Raw genomic sequence first — 22,500 nt, forward strand, 5'->3', positions numbered from 1 at the left:
TAGATCTGTTATCCTTGCTGTTTTTGAATTTGAATCCTGAAAAGTAACAGTTCTGGTACATAATGAGGTTTGCACCCGACAGAGATGATTTATCGGGTAGCATATCGTCGTTGTCGGGTGAAAACCTTGTACGTTCAAAACCGTTCGTTTTGCATTTATCGTTTTAAAAATTAACTAAACTAGTGAAAGATCTACAAGTGGTGCGAGGCGTTGTGTGCTTGTAGATCGGCTGTTTTCACTATTTTTGTGCGACGGCCTTGTATGATGAAGCAGGGCTTTACTTTGTGAAAGAACGTACAAATTGGAAACTTGGAGATACGAGGTTTCCACCCGACAACGACGATATATTTTACGCTGGCTATGTTGGTGTGTTCAGGGACGTGCTGGGCCCCTGATTCAGCCCGGGAAAAAGAGTTGTAGAGGCCCTCATTGCGCGCTATAGAGAGAGAGATCTCTCTCTATAGCGCTGCTGCTACTCAAAGATTTGCCATTTCAGATCATGACAAGTGACAAGCCAGTGGGCCAATTACATGAGTTATATTTCGTCGTTGTCGGGTGTAAACCTTGTATGTCCAAAATCGTTTGTTTTGTATTTATCATTTTAAAAATGATTTAAACTAGTGAAAACAGCCGATCTGCTGTTTTCACTACTTTTGTGCGACAGCCTTGTATGATGAAGCAGGGCTTTGCTTTGCAACCGACAGTGACGATTTACTTTGTTGGCCGCCCAGCCCACAAAATGGAACGAAGGCCGACATTTTTTTTTTTTTCCTCCTAATGGCCGTCCTGGACCGGCCGGGAATGGACCGGCCGTTCGGGAGTTGTCCCGCTTTTCCCAATGGCCAGCACGTCCCTGGGTGTGTTGGTTTTCTGCAGCCTACCAAGGTAGCAGATTCTGAATAGTATTATTTTTTTAATGAAGATTTATCTGTTTCCCTGGCATAGGGCAGATAGGCTAATAACAAGTAACAACAAAATAATTAAAGACATGTTTGGAATAAGCTATTGGCTGATGCCGATAAATTGCTATTTTAAACATCGGTAATGGTATCGGCTAAGAATTTCCATATCGGTGCACCTAGGCTACTCACTTTTAGGATAATGTGATTTTGAATCTCAGGGTCAGATTGACACGAACATTGATGTGACAAGATGACTGCTATCAGGGGCGTCACAAGGGGTAGGAAAGTGGGACTGAGTTACTGGGGCCCAAGGTGGAGGGGCCCTAGTAACTTTAGCTATTGAAAAATAGCAGATATACAAGCTCACAGCGCGGCACCGAGTGCCGCGCTGCGAGCTTGTAGATCTGCTATTTTTTGAAAAGTCGTGAAAATGTGTGCAAATCTTTGAATATGTATTTTTTAAGCGAACATTTGTAACTCAAATTTTGCTTCCGGGGGGGTCCCTGGAACTAAATATTTTGGGGATCCTTCACATGAAAAGGTTTGAGCATCACTGACATGGAAACATGGGTTTCTTGCACACATTTTCACAATTTTTCAAAAATAGCAGATCTACAAGCTCACAGAGCGGCACTCGGTGCAAAGTAACTGTGAGCTATTTTTCAATAGTTAACATTCATGGGGGGCCCGCAGTGAATCCTTGTACCTACTACCCAGGGCCCAGAATTTGGTGTGACGCCCCTGACTGCTATCAACGTTAGAAATCTCTCAGCTCCCCGTTCTTTACCTAACAATCTTCTGTGCCATTCCTATAGTTATTTTACACACCACTTTCACGGCTGAAACTTTTAGGAAGTGGTCACGCGTGCTGCCTTCACGTTTCTAAGCTTGTAGAACTGCTATTTTTGGCGAGTGTCCTCCCCCCCCCCCCCCCCCCCCCCCCAGAATAGGGAAGCTGGGGTTCAAGAGGGTAAAGTAATAACGTGTAATATTCTCTTTCACTTCTCTAAATAGCAGAAAATTATAGTTTTGTCAAGGGTGTCTGCCCCTACTAGAATTGTGGTTTTAACAGAAAGTAAATGACCATATTACTACCAGAGGTGTTGTCAAAAAGGTTTCACAGCATGACTTTAAATATTGCTGCAAAGTAATCCAGTTGAGATGTTCATTTCACATTCCTTTAAGCTCATTTTGTTTCAAGGGCCGCCATAACCCAGAGAGTGCACAAACGGAAACCAAGGGGACCTGTTATGGTCTATTTGGTTCCATTCGTACACTCTCTGAGTTACAGGCCTGAAAGGGTCCATTTGGAACCACCGTCAAATAACCTTGAGGGGTCCCTGGACCCCCACTGGAGAACCACTGTTATGATGTCGCTGTCGGGCAGAAACCTTATATCCGTATGTTTTGTGTTTAACGTCCTACTTGATCATACTACAGACAAAAGTACACACAAAAGTAACAGATTCGTGCCACGCTTCGAGCTTGTAGATCTGCTACTTTTGATGCTTTTGAATTTGAATTAGGGGTGGGCGATATGGAAAAATACAATATCACGATATTTTCCCAAGCTGTATCACGATACACGATTTTATCATGATTCTTTTTCACGTCGGTTTTTATGGTTATTTTTCAAGTTACTTAACAAAAACTAGACTCTCTAAGTTCCTATTGGGAGGTCTAAATTGAACAATTTAAAAGTATGTAACTCTGACAGTATACAAATGAAAACAAATGGACCCGTAAGGGTCCATTTGGTTTCATTTGTATACTTTCAGAGTTAAGTGGAGACCTTGACATTTTAAAGTTGTTGTTGTTGTTGTTGTTGTTGATTTAGACCAAAATGCAGGTTTAAATTGAATTATGCAATGAATCTCTGTATTAACGATTAAACAGGATTTATTTCTTCAATTGTATCACGATATATACGATATCTCTGAAAAGGCATATCGTGGAGACTTTGTATCGTCTCAACAATAATTATCACCATATCGCCCACCCCTAATTTGAATCCTGATTCCTGAAAAGTAACAGTTTTGGACATGTTTGGTTCCACCCGACGATAAATTGATGCACCGTGAGTGTGAACCATCTAATTGTTCCATGTGTGTTTCCCATGTAATCAGATCTGTCTAACAATGTGATTCCTGAAAGAGCCATGAACACTTCTTTACATTCCACACTGAAAATAAAACAAGAAAGAATTCAAAAGGCATCATCAGTCTTGATAGTTTTTTTCCCCCCATGCACATGTCTTTTGTAAAGCCTAGATACTGTATCATACTCCTCTTTAATTCTACCAGTCTATAAAGTTCCAGTATCCAGTAGTCATTGTTGAAATGACATATGATTAGAATGTTCAGTTCTATGAAGCCTGAAAAATTCTAGTATCTGCTCACGTTTCATAGGGATATCCCTTTGGAGTGATGGTTAAGATATTGGACTTTCACGTGGGAGACCCAGGTTCGAAACCGGGTGGGGAGGTTCGGATCACCTCCGTTACATATATATATATATATATATATATATATATATATATATATATATATATCACTTTCAACTTTTGGTAATTTGATTGTCTAATCAGGCTTTTATGAACACCTTCGACAGATTTAAATTTTCTTCATTCAGTATTTAGAGATTTGCCCTACTCCTGCAGGACGCCTCCCCAATACACACACATTGTAACTTCAAACTCCATTTTAACCATGATAAATTCATTAAAAACACCCATAATTCTTTTCTGGTGACTCATAATACCCTCCTAGAACGTGAGCAGGCTGTGTTTTTTCTATACATTCTTTCATTTATTTCTAATAATTCTTTGGGAAAATGGAAAATACGAAAAATAATTATTAAAGATAAATGAAATAAGTTATCGAAAAAAACACGGCATACTCACGTATTAGGAGGGCATTATGAGTCACCAGAAAAAATAATGGGTGTTTTTTAATGAATCTATCAAGGTTAAAATGTAGTTTGAAGTTACAATGGGCGTGTATGGGGAGCAGCCCTGGACCGGATAACATGATAACCTGATAACATTTACATCAAATATCTAAATATTTAATGAAGCAACTTAAAAACTGTCCAGGGTGTTCATAAAAGCCTGATTACGATTAGATGATAAAATGACCAAAGGCTTTTTTGAAAGTGAAGTATCCCTTTAAGGGTACGGTCACACCGGGCCATGGCTGCAGTCTGATAAACACGGGTTGTGCGAGGTCGCCTGTTTTGTGCAGTGCAGCTTAAAAAAACAAAGTGGCTATCTGTCTTCACGTTCAAGTTGCTGACTCGCCTTTAAAGCCTTCTAGATCAGTAGTTTAGTTTAGCCTGTGACCCAAAAGAGACATTCTACCACTTTTTGTGGTCACATGTTCAGATACTGGATTCTGATTGGCTTAAAACAGTGGTAAATCAGTCAACAACCTTGAGTTGGCTCATGGACCCCGCCCAATGTTGTGTTGCAGTTGTAACCTTGCAAGTTACAACTGTGTTTTCTTTCATTTATATGGTAGAAGTGAAAAAGCAATTTACCATTCGAGGGTCGTGGGTTGTTGGCTGATTTACCACTGTTTCAGGGTTGTGGCATGAGGCAACGACTCCCTCTCATGGTAAATGGCTTACTTTCGTGTCTCTCCGGGGCAGGGACCCAAACTAGTGAAAATCTACACACTCAGGACAGGAGTCACAACACTGTTTGGGAAGCACTGTTCTATGGCCTAAGCAGGGGTGTCCAAAGTGCGGCCCGGGGGCCAAATGCGGCCCGAGGACACATTTTATACGGCCTGCAGCTTCATTCCTAAATTGTATTATAAACGGCCCGCCAGCACCGTCTGAGAATAATTTCCCAATCCCAGATTATAATCTGTCGAGATTCCTTAATTGTTCCCTGTTGTCTCATTGTGAAGGAGTCAAAGAAAGGCTATTTTATTCTATCTTTTACTTTCAGGGACGTGCAGAGAATGTTAGAGAGGCAGGGGCTGACATTTCTTAAAGGGCCTTTTGGTGGAAATATCGAAAATAGCAAACCTCCGAGCTCACAACGGGTCGCACTTTGATGTCTATGTGTGCACGTGCCCGTTTACTTTGCTCGTCTGGTTACATTCGGTAAAGTGAATAAGGCTGAGTAATTTGTGTTTCGTTCAGAGCACACACATCTGACAATAGACCATTGATATGGATGATGATAGTTCAATAAAAATCATTTAAATGCGATGCATATCTATGTGACTTTGTTATGGTCCGACCGAAAGTACATATGTCAGGAGATGTAGTTGGCCCTTGGGTGTGGCCCCCTTTGAACACCCCTGGCCCAAGTAAACAAATTAAATTAGAGCACAACTTCAACCACTGAAGACAGGAGTCACTCACACACAAAGTGAAGAAAGGCAAAATAAAATGACTCACACATTGAGACAAGGCTCAGGATTATGCATACTTCTCATGTTATTGTAACGCTCATTCACTGGGGGGGGGGGGGGGGGGGAGTTTAAAAACAACGACGTCTCACAGCAGTATTTACAGGCAAACACATCAATCTCCTTTCTGACTGCACCCTCACTCAACAAAGCAATGCTTCTATTCGACACCCTATAAGGCTAGCTACACCCAACAACAAGGCTTTATAATATTGCTACTCAATGTTCATTCATGTCGCCATAAATTACGTCATTTACAAAAAAAGAACAATAATCTCAAGTATGATCGTACTTCAATAAACATGGAGGGTTAACTGTCGGCGTTGAAGGGATCAACCCTGGGATATGACAGCCAAAAGAGCAACCGCAGCTTTACCGTTTTCGCTTGGTTTTCACTGAAGCTTAAAGAAATGTGCTTTTACATCAAAATATGTTTTTAGCTGGTTGGGGGTTTGGTCCGATTAACAACAATACTATTAGCTCTTGTAAATACTGTTAAGCCAATCAAGAAATAAATATATGTACAGGGACACGTTTACAGGGAATGTGCAACAATGTTTATGAGCTTCTTATGGGGGAACTTTGTCGATTTTCATCCTAAATGCCTTTGTTTCGGGTTGAAAATCAAAGCTTCCCCTTTAACATCAACCAAATGTCTGATTTACTACTTTACTAAATACTTTCAAGCCACCTTGTGGCCGGGATTAGCTGGCCAGGGCACAGCACTAGAGACAACGTTCAACTCGAAAGCCATCGTGTACGACTTGTACGTGACTACATTCTTCACATGCGACTATTTGTAAACGCTGTTGCCGATATTCTCGGGCAACAGTTAGGCTACAGTGGCACGTGACACATTGTCAATATGGCGTATCTCACTTTCACAATTGGAATAGAAAGATACATAAGGCTGCTACCTTTAGAAAATTAAAGCTAGTCCTTTTTTCCTAGAACTCAGTGAAACTCGATTGGTAGAGCACAAGACCTTTTTAAGGCGTTAATTGAGTAGTGATCATATCCCAGGCTCACCCTTATTGGCTGTCGTTTACCCTCCTGTAGGAGCAGCCGTCTAATGCTTTCGTCTTAGACGCCATCGCACGGCAGTGTCGCCCGCCGAAAACATCTTGTATTCTTGGCAAGTGGCGCCGTTGTGCTACAGAGTAAAAAAACTAGGCCTAACGCAGTGGCATCTTAACGGAATCAACAAAATAAAAGACAGTATAAATGTTAGCATGTAGTAGTAGTAGTAATAGTAGTAGTAGTAGTAATAGTAGTAGTAATAGTAGTAGTATCATCTTCATCACAAATCACCTTTGAAAGCTCTACCCTCACCCTTACCAGTGCCTGGTGCAACCCCAAAACACAATGCCTTAATGCAGAGAACATCGTCGTGCGGCGTGCGCTGTACCCAATGGAACTCAAAAAAATTTGCATTAGCATGTTGAAATGCTATAGGCACTTGAACCCTAGCATTCAAATTCTGGGGGAAACATTCTCCAAAAATAGCAGACGCACAAGCTCAAAGCGTGTCACATTGAACTATTTTTGGTGGAGAGATATGGTGTAACGCCAAATACAACGGTGACCCAGCTTGTTGATTTGTTTGTGTGTTTGTTTTTATGTTGTTTGGGAGCGTGATACTTTTATATTACACCTTTCTAAAAGCTATATAGGCCTATTACTTTATTTTCTTATTATCCATCTACATATAATTGTTATCAATTCACTTCAATAGCAGACTAGTGTTACAGCACTACTTGACAAATTTGTACACGCAACAATGCTCTGCATTAGGAGGCTTTGAGGAAACCCAGGCCACTTTCTTACAACAAACCCCTTCTGTCTTCAACACCAAAAAGCAGCTCTTGGTTATTATAGGCAAAGTCCTTAATAAAACCAATGCCAGTTCTTTAGATGGACACTATAAAAACACAGCTTCTACTTAATATACACAAAGTTTTAAGTCGTTGCTGTCGGGCACAAACCTTGTATCTCCATTTGTCAAGTTTGAATGTTGTTTTTCTGTAGAATAATGCCTCACTTCTTCATACGAGTGTGTGACGCGAAAGTCACGAAAATAGCATACAACAATGCGCGACATTGCAATTGTGAGCTATATCGGCTATTATAGAAAGTGAAAGTGGTTAAATGTGACTGTGGGTTTTATAAATATTGAACCAATGAAAAGTATTAAGAGCTTGAGACTAAATAATAACGGCATTGTTTCTTTTTTTCCCCCCATTTCCTGAAAAGTAACAGTTTTGGACATACAAGGCTTCCACCCAACAGTTACGGAGAGTAACTTCTTTTCACCGAACTGCAGAATTCTCCCATTGAGGGCAAGGCAATTATATAAAATGGTATTAATGTTACAAAAGACTTCAGAAGGATTATACAAGAGAGACACAAAAGGGACATTGTTTTTTTCTTCTAAAACACCACATAAACTGAAGCACTTGTTCGAAGATTCACACCCCCTGGGAGCCCACCTTAATTGCGTCCCCTACAGACAAAACATACAGTGGGTTCCAGGGGGAACCTTTAGTAAAAAGAACAAATACTCTGTCTACATTACCAGAGACACCAGAGAAAGACTAACCGGGAAATACGTTTCAAGGAAGTTTGGTTCAGGCATTGAAGGGAACATTTGCAGATTTTCAAAACTAAACCCCATGTGTTCTGGTGTGAGAAAATCAATAATATGATGTGGCAAAATGTTTACCCTATGTCTATGACTGTGTCCGCAAACGATGGCATCGAACCAAGAGCGTGAATCGGTTCATAGCTTGACCAATGGGCTCAGGGTAGTTTGTGACGTGAGCATGCGGTGACCACACAAAACTGGTGAAATTCTGACAGCGCATGCTATTATTTGCCACAATGAAGTAGGAATTTATACCCGGAAGGAGGAGGAATATTCGCCGGGTGAGCAATTTAATTGAAATGAACGGCTGGTGATTCCCAGTCCGCACTATAGACCAATAGTCTTCAACAGGGGGTCCGGGACCCCTATGTGGTCCTCAGAGATACTACAGGGGGGGGCCGCCAAATCTTTGTATGATGGGGACTTTTTTTTAATGTTTACATTAACCACTTGATCCCTCGCATCCCTACTCTTGGGGGAACATTAGCGAAGAGGTTTGGTGTACAGGGAGAAAAGAGCAGGCCAAGAACAGAGCCAAAAGGTCAAGTTTACAAAGTATTGAGGTACAAAGTGGTTAAATGTTTGAAAACACATGTTTAACTTGAATCCAATGTGGGTCCCTGTTTCATCTCTCTCTCAGCTAAGGGGTCCTTGACCTGGAAAGTTGAAGGCCCCTGCTATAGACAATAACTAATCTACTAATGCGTAGATTACAACATTTCATAGGGAAATGCACAGAAGACATAGGGTCCTTTTTTCCTTCTTTTTGCCACTCTGTATCATAGATCCAATCAGAACAATGCGCTTTAGGATGAAAATGGGAAACGTTTCCCTTTAGTTAAACATTCAATTTGGATCATTGTGCGTCGACAATGATTCTTTCCCCTTAGGTTTAGGCACTGTCCAATCGCTGCTTCCATCTTTAAGGTGTCAAAGCAAAACCACCAATCAGGTCGAGACAAGGCTACTTTCGATTGAAGTGTCAACCTCCAATCAGATTCTTTTTTTCTCTTTTTCTTTGTTGTAAAGATTGCCCAAATGTATACCGCGGTGGTTCTCAACCTTTTCCCCGGAGCAATTAGCGGATCAATTCCATGATAATCCATGCAGAACACGACCCGTGCTTGAACCCTTCTTTTTGGACATTTGTGTAAACAGGCAGAGTTAGTGGTGTTTCAACAGTCTAATAAATAAACAGACAGACATACAAGTATCTATAATATACATGTTCACTTGGCAGGCTTTCAAAGAGCGTGGATTCACAGCAAAATCTTCAGCGCTGATTTACCTCCGCGAGTGAACCTAATGGACCCTCGAGGGTCTCTGAGAGGGTACAAGTGGAACCAAAAGGACCCTTACAGTTCTCTGAGAGTGTACAAATGGACCCTCATGGGTCTGTAACAGTGTACAAATGGAACCAAATGGAGTGTACAAATGGAACCAAATGGACCCTTACGGGTCTGTAACAGGGTACAAATGGAACCAAATGGACCCTTACAGGTCTGTAACAGGGTACAAATGGAACCAAATGGACCCTTACAGGTCTGTAACAGTGTACAAATGGAACCAAATGGAGTGTACAAATGGAACCAAATGGACCCTTACGGTTACACTGATATGTCTTTTTTTACAGTGTAGATTGGGGTCCTAGAGATAAAAACCAATGGGGGCATACCGTGGTCTAATGGATATCAAACTTGGGGGTTCTTTCACATTAAGAAGGCTTTGCTTCTAACACGTGGACACTACACTCGCTGAGTTAAAGGAACACTGAGGATCTTACGTTGCTGGGTAGAGTTCAAGAAGTGACCGGAAGCTGGTCAACGGACATTCTAACAGGCAAGAGTTGTGTTATGTGGGACACTGGAAGAGTGGGGAACCTGAGAGGTCTGGCCATCTCAATGAGATTGGCACACTTTTATTTTCTTCCAATATGTGAAAAGGTAAAGAACGAAAGAATGCTTTGGAAAATGGCCTCAAGTAATGTAAAGTAAATGGTTTGAACGTGAATAACATCGTTATCAGACCTACATTTATTTAACTTGTTCATGCTTTAAGCAATTGTTACTTTTAGGCTGTTCAATGTTCAAGCAGGTTCAAATCATGTATACTACACATTCTTTCAGACCATTTCCCCGAAGCACACATTTAGTTTGTATTTTAAATCTGCCAATTTAACATTGAGTTGCCCAGACTTCTCAGGCAGCCACTCTTCCAGTTTTTTGTTACGTAGGGGTTGTGAGGGGTCAGAATTGTCAACCAAGGAAACAGTAGTGGGTTCTAGAGGACCCTTTCAAAGCAGGCTAGAACCTCAGCAGGTTCTGATTGTTAGTGGAACCAGCGTCTGTATCTCCATGGCTCTGTGGGGAGCCAGGAGCTATGAATGTCCTTCACAATGTGGTGCATGACCTTCAGATTGACAGCATAGTGTGCGAGTGTGTGTGTGCGTGTGTGTGTGTGTGCGTGTGTGTGTGTGTGCGTGCGTGTGTGTGTGTGTGTGTGTGTGTATGTGTGTGTGTGTCTGTGTGTGTGCGTGTGTGTGTGTTAGACGGCGTTCTCTTCGCTGGGAGGCTCGGCGTTGGCGGGCTCCAACAGCGTCTGCTGAACTGTAAGGCAAGATAAGATAGAATAAGATAACATCATGGTTGGATACGCCAGCTCAGTGACCTTGTAGAGTGTCCGCCCTGAGACTGGGAGGTCGGGTTCGATTCCTGGCCGGGTCATACCAAAGACTATGGAAAATGGGACCAGGTGCCTCCCTGTTTGGCACTCAGTATCAAGGGTTAGATTGGGGGTAAGTCCCTGCGACATACTAGCGCCATGTCCAGGGGGTGTACTTGTACATCAAGGAAACAGGAGATATGGCTCCTGCCGCTATAGGGGCCTCATGGCTGGATAAGGCTAACTTATGGTTGGATAAGATAGCATAAGATAACATTATGGTTGGATAAGATAACATTATGGTTGGATAAGATAACATAAGATAACATTATGGTTGGATAAGATAACATTATGGTTGGATAAGATAAAATAAGATAACATTATGGTTGGATAAGATAAAATAAGATATTATGGTTGGATAAGATAACATTATGGTTGGATAAGATACAATAAGATAACATTATGGTTGGATAAGATAAAATAAAATAACATTATGGTTGGATAAGATAACATTATGGTTGGATAAGATAACATTATGGTTGGATGAGATAATTATTATGGTTAGATAAGATAAAATAAGATAACATTATGGTTGGATAAGATAAAAAAAAAATGTAAAGATTTGTTTTGGGGCTTTTATGCCTTTATTGGATAGGACAGTACACTGACAGGAAATGGGGGGAGAGATGGGGAGAGACATGCGGCAAAGGTCGCCCGGATCTGGAATCGAACCGGCGACGCCGTCAGGCAGCAATGCCTACAGTATGTGGTATGCGCCTAGACCAGTAGGCCAGCGGGCGCCCCATAAGATAGCATTATGGTTGGATAAGATAAAATAAGTTTAACTAACAGCAGAAGAACTATACGCGCCTGAGCGCCCTGGGGTTCAACCTGGAGCTCGCCCAGAGGTGTTTACCCCTCTGGGCAGGAGAGAGAGAGAGAGAGAGAGAGAGAGAGAGAGAGAGAGAGAAGAGAGAGAGAGAGAGAGAGAGAGAGAGAGAGAGAGAGAGAGAGAGAGAGAGAGACGTTTACCTTGTGGTTCTGTAGCGACCACAGCTTCAGGGTTCTCAGCTTTCACCATGTCAGTGTTCAAGCTCTCTGTCGGATGGGGACAACAAACAATGCAACATCCTCTGGTAAGCCAATTTCAACCACAAGACAATTCAACGTGTTTTATACAGAACATTGAACGCTTTATGTAATGATAATCATCATAATCATAACCACAATCACAATCACAATGATAATGATAATCATATGGATGCGTCCTCACGTTGTATACTGAAGCAGAACTTCTTCTTCTGGTAGGAAATATAGCTGCTGACCGCGCCCACCAGCGCCATGGCAACTGCACTCACAATCCCCGCGATGGTCCCTGTCTCAGCCATGTTGTCTGAAAACACACACACGCACGCACGTGCACACACACACACGCACGCACGCACACGCACACGCACACGCACACACACACACACACACACACACACACACACACACACACACAGGTTTTAATATACATGCATGCACATAATAATAATTACAATTATAATGATGTTAATTATATGATTATATGATTTCATTATATACGTATGAATGCAGTAGACCGGCTTTCCATGCCCCCTACTAAAGACCTAAATTAGCTTATATCTTTTGAGAGCACTATCCAAAATGTATTATGACCGTAAGCAATCTGATGTGTAAATATTACTTTAACTCACGAGTGTGCAAAACGAAACCAAACAAATGATATTTGTCAGAGTACGCCACATGTCCAGTATTGACTTGATACTTCAGTGTGCTATCAAGCAGACAAGCACCGAAAATAGGCGACCTCACAACGTTTCGCGCTGCGACGCGTTGTGAGCTTGGACGTCTGCTATTTTAGATATTTTCACCAAAATGCCCTTTTAGAAATGTCAGCCCCTGCCTCTCTAACATTCTCTGCGTGTCCCTGCTCACAGGATCCATTTAATGGATCCCATAGGAGTACACTTACCATAGTTCTCATCTGATTGGTCGATTGTATCCTTTCCACCGCTGGGCTGACCACCTGCAAAGCACAGTGACATTATTGTTGCTGGGCAAAACATCCACCACAAAACCACACCCAGTGGGAAGTAAGCCAGTGGTTCTCAAACTTTGAAATTTGAAGGTCTCCACCTTAACTTTGACAGTGTACAAATGGAACCAAATGGACCCGTCAGAGTCCATTTGGTTCCATTCGTACACTGTCAAAGTTACAGACCTGTAAGGGTCAATTTAGAACCCCCTTAAAGGAACCTAGAGTCCCTGGAACCAGTGAAGTAAGCTGTCTTTGATGAGTTTATTTTACTCCCTTATTACTTACTCCCCACGGCCTTACAGTATGGGTCCTTATTGCCTTATGCAGCCTTATACTGTACTACTGACTCCCTAATGCCAGTGACAGTATGCATCCTTATTACTGAATCCTCATAGCCTGATTTACTGACTCCCTACTTCCTTATGCATCCTTATTACTGACTACCTATTGCCTTATAGTCTTTTTAAGCGGTGCTGTGGTCCTATTTGTGTTGCAATCTGTTGTTAATCAATTTCAGGCTACATACATACTATGCTACATACATACATACATACAAAGCCAGTCATAGAAGCGGATAGCACCACTTAAAGAATGAAATGAAACCCACTTGAGGTAGTTAAGGTTAAAAAAAAAAGAACAGAAACAGAGTGCAATACAAAAGTGCAGCCGAGAGTGAGTGCAAAGCTGGTTAAAGGCTAAAAGTAAAAAGACAGGTTTTAAGGTTTTTATCTATCTTCTATTGAGTTCCATAGCTTTGGGGTGTAATTGATCCAGTCTGTGTCACATATCCTTTTTTCTTCCAGCTTTTATTGGGAACACAATAGACCAACAGTGGACGATGGCGTGTTCTGTTATAGCTGACAATGGAGTTATAGCAGTTAGAGACCAGTCCTTGTCCATTAAATGTTTGGTAGGTAAGGAGGAGGACCCTCGAATCCCTCTGAAACTATACACAGTCAGCGAGACGGGTTGCAGAGCAGCTAAAAGTGGATTAAAGTGTGCTCTGTCTCTCCTCTTGGTTCTGCTTAGCAGCTGCAGCTGCAGCCTGGCCTTATCCTGGCCCAAATCGTCTCAAATGATTTCAGCTCATATTCTGCTCTTACTGTTTAATAAAAAACACATGAATGAATGAATGAATGAATGAATGAATGAATATTTTCTTAATACATAAATAAATAAAATGTGCATGTATATGAACAGTGACAATGAGGTTGTCATTTGAAGGATAAAAAAAACCAAAAAAAAAACATAAATAAATAAATCAAATCATAAAAATAAAATACAAATAAAAATACAATTCGTTGTTTTAAACTTGTAATTTTTTTTTACCTTTGCCCTTGTCGGGTTTGTAGGTGTCGTCTTTGCCGACGTTGGCAAGGTCGTCATCAGAAAAGGAACCTGAAAAGGGGGATTTTAGCAGCGTGAGCACGCAACGTAAACTGGCAACCCACCACCACCACCCACGCCGCTGCCCATCCGACCGCACCATGGGAGAGAGGAGAGAAGCACACTCGTGTCACTTTCTGACACGTGTGCTGTCAGGTTGTCTGCGTTTGGTTGAGCCCTGCCGTGTTTCACACATGAATTCACATCAGCTGAGACTGAGAGAGGAGCCCAGGCGCTGTGAGAGAGGACAGAACTGTTGCATCACACTCAGGTGAACCACTAGGAGGCACTATAGCCTGTCTAACAGTTAACTAATTAAGACCTGGCTGGAACGCATTATTACTTTAACCATTATTTGATGCTTTAACTATTAAAAAACAGCAGATCTACAAGCTCACAGCGTGGCACCGAGTGCCGCGCTGCGAGCTTGTAAATCTGCTATTTTTGAAAATTCATGAATTTTTTGCAAATCTTTGAATAATCTTTGGGGGTCGGCAGCAAAATACATATAATTCTAGGGCTCCATGACATTAAAAAGTTTGGGAACCACTGACGATAGAAACATGAGTTTAAAAAAAAAAAGAGGATTTAGAAAAATTGCAGATCTACAAGCTTGCAGTGCCGTGCCGTGCTGTGAGCTTGTATATCTGCTATTTTTTAATAGTTAAAGCATAAAATAATGGTTAAAGTTGTTAAAATCTAGAGTTCCATGGAAGCGTTCCAGGTCTAAGCTTCCATGGTCAAAGCTTGATTCATCATGAGTCATGTCAACAGCAAATAGTACGTTTCCAAATAGTAAGAAGCCAAGGGGCAAATAGTAGCTGGTTAACTAATAGTAGTAGTAGTACACAAGACTCTGACCTTATTTTACAAATCAAGCGCCATTCAAATCTATTTTGGTCTAGAAATGATTGAATGCTTTAACCAGTGAAAAATAGCAGATATACAAGCTCACAGCGCGGCACCGAGTGCCGCGCTGCGAGCTTGTAGATCTGCTATTTTTTGAAAAAGTCGTGAAAATGTGTGCAAATCTTTGAATATATGTATTTTCAAAGCGAACGTTTGTAACTCAAATTTTGCTTCTGGGGGGGTCCCTGGAACTAGATGTTGAATGGGGGTCCGTGGCCAAATAAATATCATTTTGAGGGTCCTTCACATGAAAAGGTTTGAGAACCACTGACATAGTAGTCTCTCAAGAACAGACTAACTGAGCTGCAGTTAAGTGAAAAGGACCTTTTCTTTGACGATGGCTGGCCAGATTGCTGACATAGAAACATAGGTTTTTCAAAAAACCTTAGAAGGATTCAAAAGACACTTATAGAATCGGGTCAAAATTCTAATTTTCACGATTTTTCAAAAATAGCAGATCTACAAGCTCACAGCGCGGCACTCAGTGCCGCGCTGTGAGCTTGTATATCTGCTATTTTTTTATATTTAAAGCATAAAATATTGCGTCATAATGTGTTCAGGCCTAAATGGGTTAAACGCCTGGGCTACTATTTGGAAATATACAGTATATATCGTTGCTGTCAGAGAGAAACCTAGCCTCGAATCCATTAGTCCTAAACGGCCATGTTGAGGACAGGCATAGAACTAATGTTCTACACTAATCAGAACACCTGAGTTGGTCCTCAACATGGCCGGTGTAGGACTACAAATGAAACCCATGAGTTTGACTCGTATTTCTATTATTTATAGGCCAAGTCAGGAAGTCACTCGAGTTTTACATTGGACAACACATATTGGTTTGTCACTGTATGCTTACATATGATTTGGGGTTGTAAGTTGGGGGTTAATTGTCTTACTCATCATTATTATTATCATCATCATCATCATCAATACACAAGCGCCACAGTAGATGACATCATCAACACCAGCCGCAGAAGATGACATCATCAAAGACAGTCAGCATCCCAGAAGAAGATGACATCAGGTTACACACGCACACACACACACACACACGCACGTGCACAGGACACGCCTTGCCTGTTAATGTGTAAACTGACACATGCATGTACCACACGCGCGCGCACGCACGCACGCACGCACGCACGCACGCACGCACGCACGCACGCACGCACGCACGCACGCACACACACACACACACACACACACACACACACACACACACACACACACACACACATACACATACACAGACACAGGTGTGTGAGGTTAGGGAATGGTTTGTGTGTGAATGCACACCTCCCCCGGGGAGTAACCATGGTAACAGAATCCCAGGGATCAGTAGGAAGTCATGTGTTCTTCTTGGACACTGACACACATCTCTGTCTCCTCCCTCCTGACAGTCTGAGGAGAACCACTGGGTTTTAAAATAAGACATTGTGTGTCAGAGTCCAAGGCTGCTTCACTAGAGAGTAGGAAAGAGAGACTAGAAACAAGACGCAATGATGGTAGAAACAGCAAAGAGTTAAGCTTAAAAGGCTTACTTCGCCAATTTCCAACATAAATACCATTGTTCTAACCCACTTTGACCTGAGGTCGATTCTACAAATACCTTCTTAATACTAACCATTCTCTGAAAAACTTGTGTTTTAATATATCGTCACTGTCGGGCAGAAACCTTGTATCTCCGAGTTTCAAATTTGTACGTTTTCTCGTAAAGTAAACCCTGCTTCATCATACAAGACTGTCGCACAAGACTAGTGAAAACAGCAGATCTACAAGCACACAACGCCTCGCGGTACGAGGCGTTGTGTGCTTGTAGATCGGCTGTTTTCACTAGTATAAATCACTTTTTAAAACGATAAATACAAAATAAACTGTTTTGGACATACAAGGATTCCACCCGACAACGACAATATACAGTATACCGGATTGAATGGGCAAATATATGATATAATATATTCTCCATAAAACAATGACATCACCAAAGGATGACGTCATCTCCTCATCAGGCGCACAGAGTCCATGAAACGTTTGATGTCATCGCTTTCCGATGTTAACATTTAATGTGGAAATGCAGAGAAGAAACCCAAACAAAGAGTGTTTAGGGTGTGTTCCACATAGGCTCTAGTCTAAAGCCTGACAGTTAGTCTCTGATTTCCTGCCACTGCATGTCACTCCCCCCTACTCTATTTTCCTTCTTGTTTTCTACTTTTACCCTATTCTTTCTCCATATTCCACATCTATTTCCACTGTATACCTATCAAATAAACGCAAAAAAAAAAAACTAAAAGAAAAAAAGGACAATACATCAGAACAATGGGATTTAGGTTGAAACTCTGCAAAGTGTCCCTTTGATTTATCCTCCGTCCACATGCTCGCTGAAAATGAAACGTCCATCCAACAAGGTAACAGCTTCGTAAATCACTTATAGGTTCAGCAAGGAGCAAGAAGCACTGTCGCACTACAGGGCATTAGGTTTTTAGTGGAGCAAAGAACAGTGTTAATTTTTTCAGCAAATTTTGATTTAGTCTTAGTCTTCTGAAATTGTTTTAGTCTATAGTCTAGTCTTAGACAACTAAATATCAAAATATTTTAGTCTTAGTCTTTTGGAATTAGTCTTAGTCTTTTAGTCTTCGTCTTTTAGACTCAGTCTTTTGGGCTAAATATACCCACATAACTCTGAACAAGTCATTGTCTTCTACTGCCTGTTGCTTGGTCAAACTAAACCATACATAAAATATGTATTTGGCTTTAGTTTCATTGCAGTAACATACTGTACCAGTGTTAGGTTTTACAGCCATTAGTCTTATGCCTCATTCACATACAGAGAAGCAAAGCTAATGGTTTGCTTGGTAATTCAATGTAATCTCTATGCAAACCAGCTTTTAACATTTCCAAGCTGGAAAAAAAGCTTGGAATTTTTTAAAGCTGGTTTTCATAGAGATTACATTGAATTACCAAGCAAACCATTAGCTTGGCTTCCCTCAGTGTGAATGCAGCATTAGACTTAGATTTAGACTTAGGGCTCTATTATGATCCAGGTCTTATGCCTTATGCCTTAACTTCTTTGCCTTTTTTTTACTATTTTGAAAAACATTTTGAAATACTTCAAATGCTGATCTACATCTGCACGTTGTGAGCTTGCAGATCAGCTATTTGAAATATTTTAAAAAATGTGCATATATAGTAAAAAAATGATATTTAGTCTTATCGACAAAATATCGAAATCTTAGTAGTAGTCTTAGTAGTCTTTTAGTCTTAGTCTTAGTCGACAAAATGAACACTGGCCAAGAAGCACACAAAGCCCCACCACCAACCAGGTAGAATTGAACTAGTCCTCAGAGTAGCAGCTCAGTGCATAAAGTGCACACTCTCACAACAAGGAGTGCATTTCATTCCAGTCCTGGTAACCAGCTTATTAGCTAGTATAGGATGCTGAGGGTAAAGGCCGCACCCACAGCCCCCCCTCATGTCCCTCTTATCTGTCACGTTATTCATATTGTTGCTGTGTCGGGCAGAAACCTCTCATCTTTCATCTTTTTGTGTGTTTCTTCCATAAATTAATGCCATAACTGATCATACTAGCATCACGCACAAAAGTATGAAAAGTAGCAGATTGACATGCTCGAAACGTGCCACGAAGCGACACGTTTCAAGCAATTTTTTTTTACTTGAATCATGAAAGGTAACTTTTTTGGATATAATATGAGGTTTCCACCCGACAGAGACGATATGATGGGACTGACTGCGGTAGAGGAATAAAATAGGCCCATTTTGGAAAATGAATATTCTTAAACTGCTGTTTTTGTTATCCCCGAAAGGCCTGAACAGCCAAAGGCAAGGGATACGGGATAGGGTCCCAGGAAGACAGCTAATTTCTCTTTTGGGCCCTCGAGGAAAACGTTTGGGAACCACTGCCCTAGAAATACTAGGATTTGAGCCAAAGAGGTTGCTTTTTCTGACAAGCACTCGTTGACCAAAATATACTTTTTTATTTTACCAAAAGCTTACATCAACTTGTGAGAAGGGGATAGCTGCACCGTATGTTGTGAGAGTGGACAGAAGGTGACATGCGGTAAGAACGAACACGCTAAGTCAGAGGTCGAGGGTTCTTCGTCTTACCCCCGCTTATTGTGTTGGGGGGTCCGTCCCCCCGCGTCCCACCAGCCTCTTTGTCTGGCAAATCACATGAAATGACGTCAACACCGACTCAACAGGGTACGTCAGAACCCCGCCCTCTCTGCTGCAGATGCCCATTTACAGTTATGGAAAATCACTAAGTACATTTAATCAAGTTGGTCCTCACAAAATGCTCATTATAATATATAATAGGGTACCATTGGACAGTTCAGAAACCCGCCTACCAGTGACATCATCGATGGTAGATTTGGCCATTTCAAACAAGATTAAAAATGTCTTACATGTTATGTTAAAGCAAGAACAATAGCTTCAATTATAACATGCAATCTTTGCAGGAATAGAAAGCCTGCCGTTTCTATTAGCTCGGATTCCCACATCGATGGTCGCCTATATAATACTGTGGATGATATGTGAGTTTCTGGACTGTCCACAGCCCTCCTCTGAGACACAGACCGAGTAGACAAAAATGGTGCCATATTATAGTGAGCATTGGTGAGGACTAATTATATGAAGATAGGTTGAAAATGGGTGATGTGGTCCTTTAAAGGGCAAAAACACTCTGGTAGGGGTTTGGGTTGTGTAGTAACTCCAATGGTGAGCGAGAAATCAAATGGATTATTCAAAATTTGCTCCTCATTGACTTACATTTAATTGTACAGCTCTCAAAGTCACTCTTTTACAATGTAAGTCAATGAGGAATATATATGTAACAGAGGTGATCCGAACCTCCCCACCCGGTTTCAAACCCGGGTCTCCCGCGTGAAAGTCCAATATCTTAACCATCACTCCAAAGGGATATCCCTATGGAACGAGAGCAGATACTAGACTTTTGAGGCTTCAGGCTGGGGCTGCGACTCTCTCCGCCACACTCACCCCCCTTTGACCTCCTCCTACGGGGAAGCCCGGATCCGGGTCACGGCACCAATGTAACAGAGGTGATCCGAACCTCCCCACCCGGTTTCAAACCCGGGTCTCCCGCATCAAAGTCCAATATCTTAACCATCACTCCAAAGGGATATCCCTATGGAACGAGAGCAGATACTAGACTTTTGAGGCTTTTATTTATAATCAACTGTAAAATTCTCTTTGTTTTTTCAGGCCACCTTTGGAGTTACCTCATTGCAAGGTAACTACTGTATACACAACCCAAACCTCCACAAAAGTGTTCTTGGCCTTTAAATAGCTTTTATCTATTTCAAAATAAAAGCTCCCGGCTATAGTTCCACCGACCTCCCTGTCCTTTGTTCTTGTCCTTGCCTCCTACGTCGTTGTTTGGGTCCAGAGCATCGGCCAGGTCAAAGTCATCACTGGCTGTTAGAGGTCAAAACGTCAGAACACTGCTGTCATTTCAGGGCAGAAACATATAAAAGGTGACATAGACCAGTGGTTCTCAAACAAGTTCATGTCCAGGACCACCAAAGTGATTTGGATTAGGCTGTGGACCCCCATCTGAAAAATATGTTGTTTGAGGGAGTATAAGAGATTGATGTTTTTTCAAAATTTTAGAAAGAAATGTCAAGATTCTTAGCAGATCTACAAGCAAAAGTTTGCATCACAACGTGTTGTGAGCTTACAGATCTGCTATTTTGAAATGTTCTAAGTATGAAATAGGGTTGAAGTTACTTTAATGCTATATTAACCCATTACAACAAGGGAAAGCATCCGTGTCATTTTAGATTTTAGAGTTGGCTATTAAAAAGAATCGCAGCTGCGAGCTTGTACATCTGCTATTTTTGAATGAAGAATCTTGACAGTGTGTGAACTACTGATTTAGAAGGCATTTGTAGAATCGGCCTCAGGTCTTATGACCCCCTGGAAACCCTCCCAAGGACCTCTGAGGTCCCACATTGAGAACCACTTGTCTACTAACTGTATGGTTGCCAAGAAAACACTTGTCTATAATATCTGTGTCACATGTCACATGTAGGATGGCTGTGGATTGAGATGAACAACGTCCATTTGTAGCACCCATGATCTAAATCTGATGAATCTGCAAAAACAGAAATGTATAAAATATAGGCTACTAGGGGTGAGGGTGACTGCCATCCCCTGGGCTGGGACTACAAATATGGACATTTTCAAAAAAATACATAAGGCATTTTTTTCCCCAACTAAAAACATAGTGTGCAAAAGTACATTTTGTATTATCTATTTGATGTCAAACAAGTCATCTCCATGCCGTGAAACAATGTTTTCGGCGTCGTTGTTTGGCGACGCCAACTTTGCGACAACGTGAGCAGGCATTGACCAGTGGTGGAAACAGGATAGTGTCAAAGGTCGTGTCAAACCGTCTCAATAGAGGAGCAGGGAGACCAAATACAGTACAACCACCCCGATTGTAAAAGTTATACTGTATTAACACACATACAACATGTACATGAATAATTAATTCACAAAACAACGAAGACAGCTTTCAGTTAGAAATGTGAGTACTTGTTCCACCAGTGGCGTTGACACAGAACAATGGAGGGGGATGGGGGGTTGCAGGGGCGTCACAAGGGGGGAAAAGTGTGACTGAGTTACTAGGGCCCAAGGTGGAAGGGCCTTAATTATATTATACTTTAGCTATTGAAAAATAGCAGATATACATATATGCAGATCTGCTATTTTTGAAAAGTCGTGAAAATGAGTGCAAATCTTTGAATATATGTATTTTTTTTAAGCCAACATTTGTAACTCAAATTTTGCTTCTGAGGGTCCCTGGAACTAAATATTTTGAGATGGGGGTCTGTGGCCAAATACTTGTCATTTTGGGGTGTTCCTTCATGTGAAAAAGTCTGAGCACCTCTGACATAGAAACACACATATATATATTTTTTTAAACGTAGAAGGATTTGAAATATTCAAAGACTTGCACAAGTTTTCAAGATTTTTCAAAAATAGCAGATCTACAAGCTCAAAGCGCGGCACCGAGTTCCGCGCTGCGAGCTTGTAAATCTGCTATTTTTCAACAGTTAGAGCACAAAATAATTGAAGTGAATCCTTGTACCCAGGGCCCAGGACCCCCGATGATGATAAAGGGACAGGGTGAGAATGATAGGACAGAGTGGTTGTATTGGCGTTATGAGCGGTACCGACCAGGCAGGCGGCCTCTAGGGGGAGCTCTTGTGATGGTGGGGGACTGGGAGCGGGGGGGCAGCAGCTCTGGGCGCATGGAGGGGAAGAGACTTTCATCTGGTAGTGAGGTTAGTAGGAAGTTAGGATACATACATACACACACACACACACACGTTTGTATTGCTATCAACTATAGGACGATAGGACTAGGACGATAGCCGTTGTTATTGTTTACTGTGGGAAAAAACACGCCCAATAATCTCACTTCAGGGTTCTTGCTCAGCCTGTTGTTCCTATTAATGGCCCAGCAGATGGCGC

The 22,500-nt window shown here is 41.6% G+C and overlaps 1 protein-coding gene across 3 annotated transcripts in view; it reads right to left on the minus strand.

Moving 5' to 3' along the window:
• Nucleotides 1-5,327: 5,327 nt before the first annotated feature.
• The window catches only part of cd99l2 (CD99 molecule-like 2), a 27,586-nt gene continuing 10,413 nt past the window's right edge, over nucleotides 5,328-22,500 (minus strand). Inside the window, exons 5-12 of one of the 3 annotated variants that reach the window (XR_013962734.1) lie at nucleotides 20,356-20,436; nucleotides 19,108-19,161; nucleotides 14,020-14,088; nucleotides 12,625-12,678; nucleotides 11,902-12,021; nucleotides 11,661-11,726; nucleotides 9,581-10,573; nucleotides 5,328-9,469 (exon numbers count right to left, since the gene is read on the minus strand). Coding sequence is in view for 2 of the 3 variants with exons in the window: in XM_080742414.1 (XP_080598540.1) it covers nucleotides 10,512-10,573; nucleotides 11,661-11,726; nucleotides 11,902-12,021; nucleotides 12,625-12,678; nucleotides 14,020-14,088; nucleotides 19,108-19,161; nucleotides 20,356-20,436 (506 nt within the window). In the remaining variant the exon portion in view is untranslated. Of the gene's footprint in view, nucleotides 10,574-11,660; nucleotides 11,727-11,901; nucleotides 12,022-12,624; nucleotides 12,679-14,019; nucleotides 14,089-19,107; nucleotides 19,162-20,355; nucleotides 20,437-22,500 lie in introns of all 3 variants that reach the window. The other 2 variants (XM_080742414.1, XM_080742415.1) reach the window with 2 other exon arrangements.

Source organism: Nannobrachium achirus (genome assembly GCF_963921795.1).
Source record: "Nannobrachium achirus genome assembly, chromosome: 14".
Lineage (NCBI taxonomy): Eukaryota > Metazoa > Chordata > Actinopteri > Myctophiformes > Myctophidae > Nannobrachium > Nannobrachium achirus.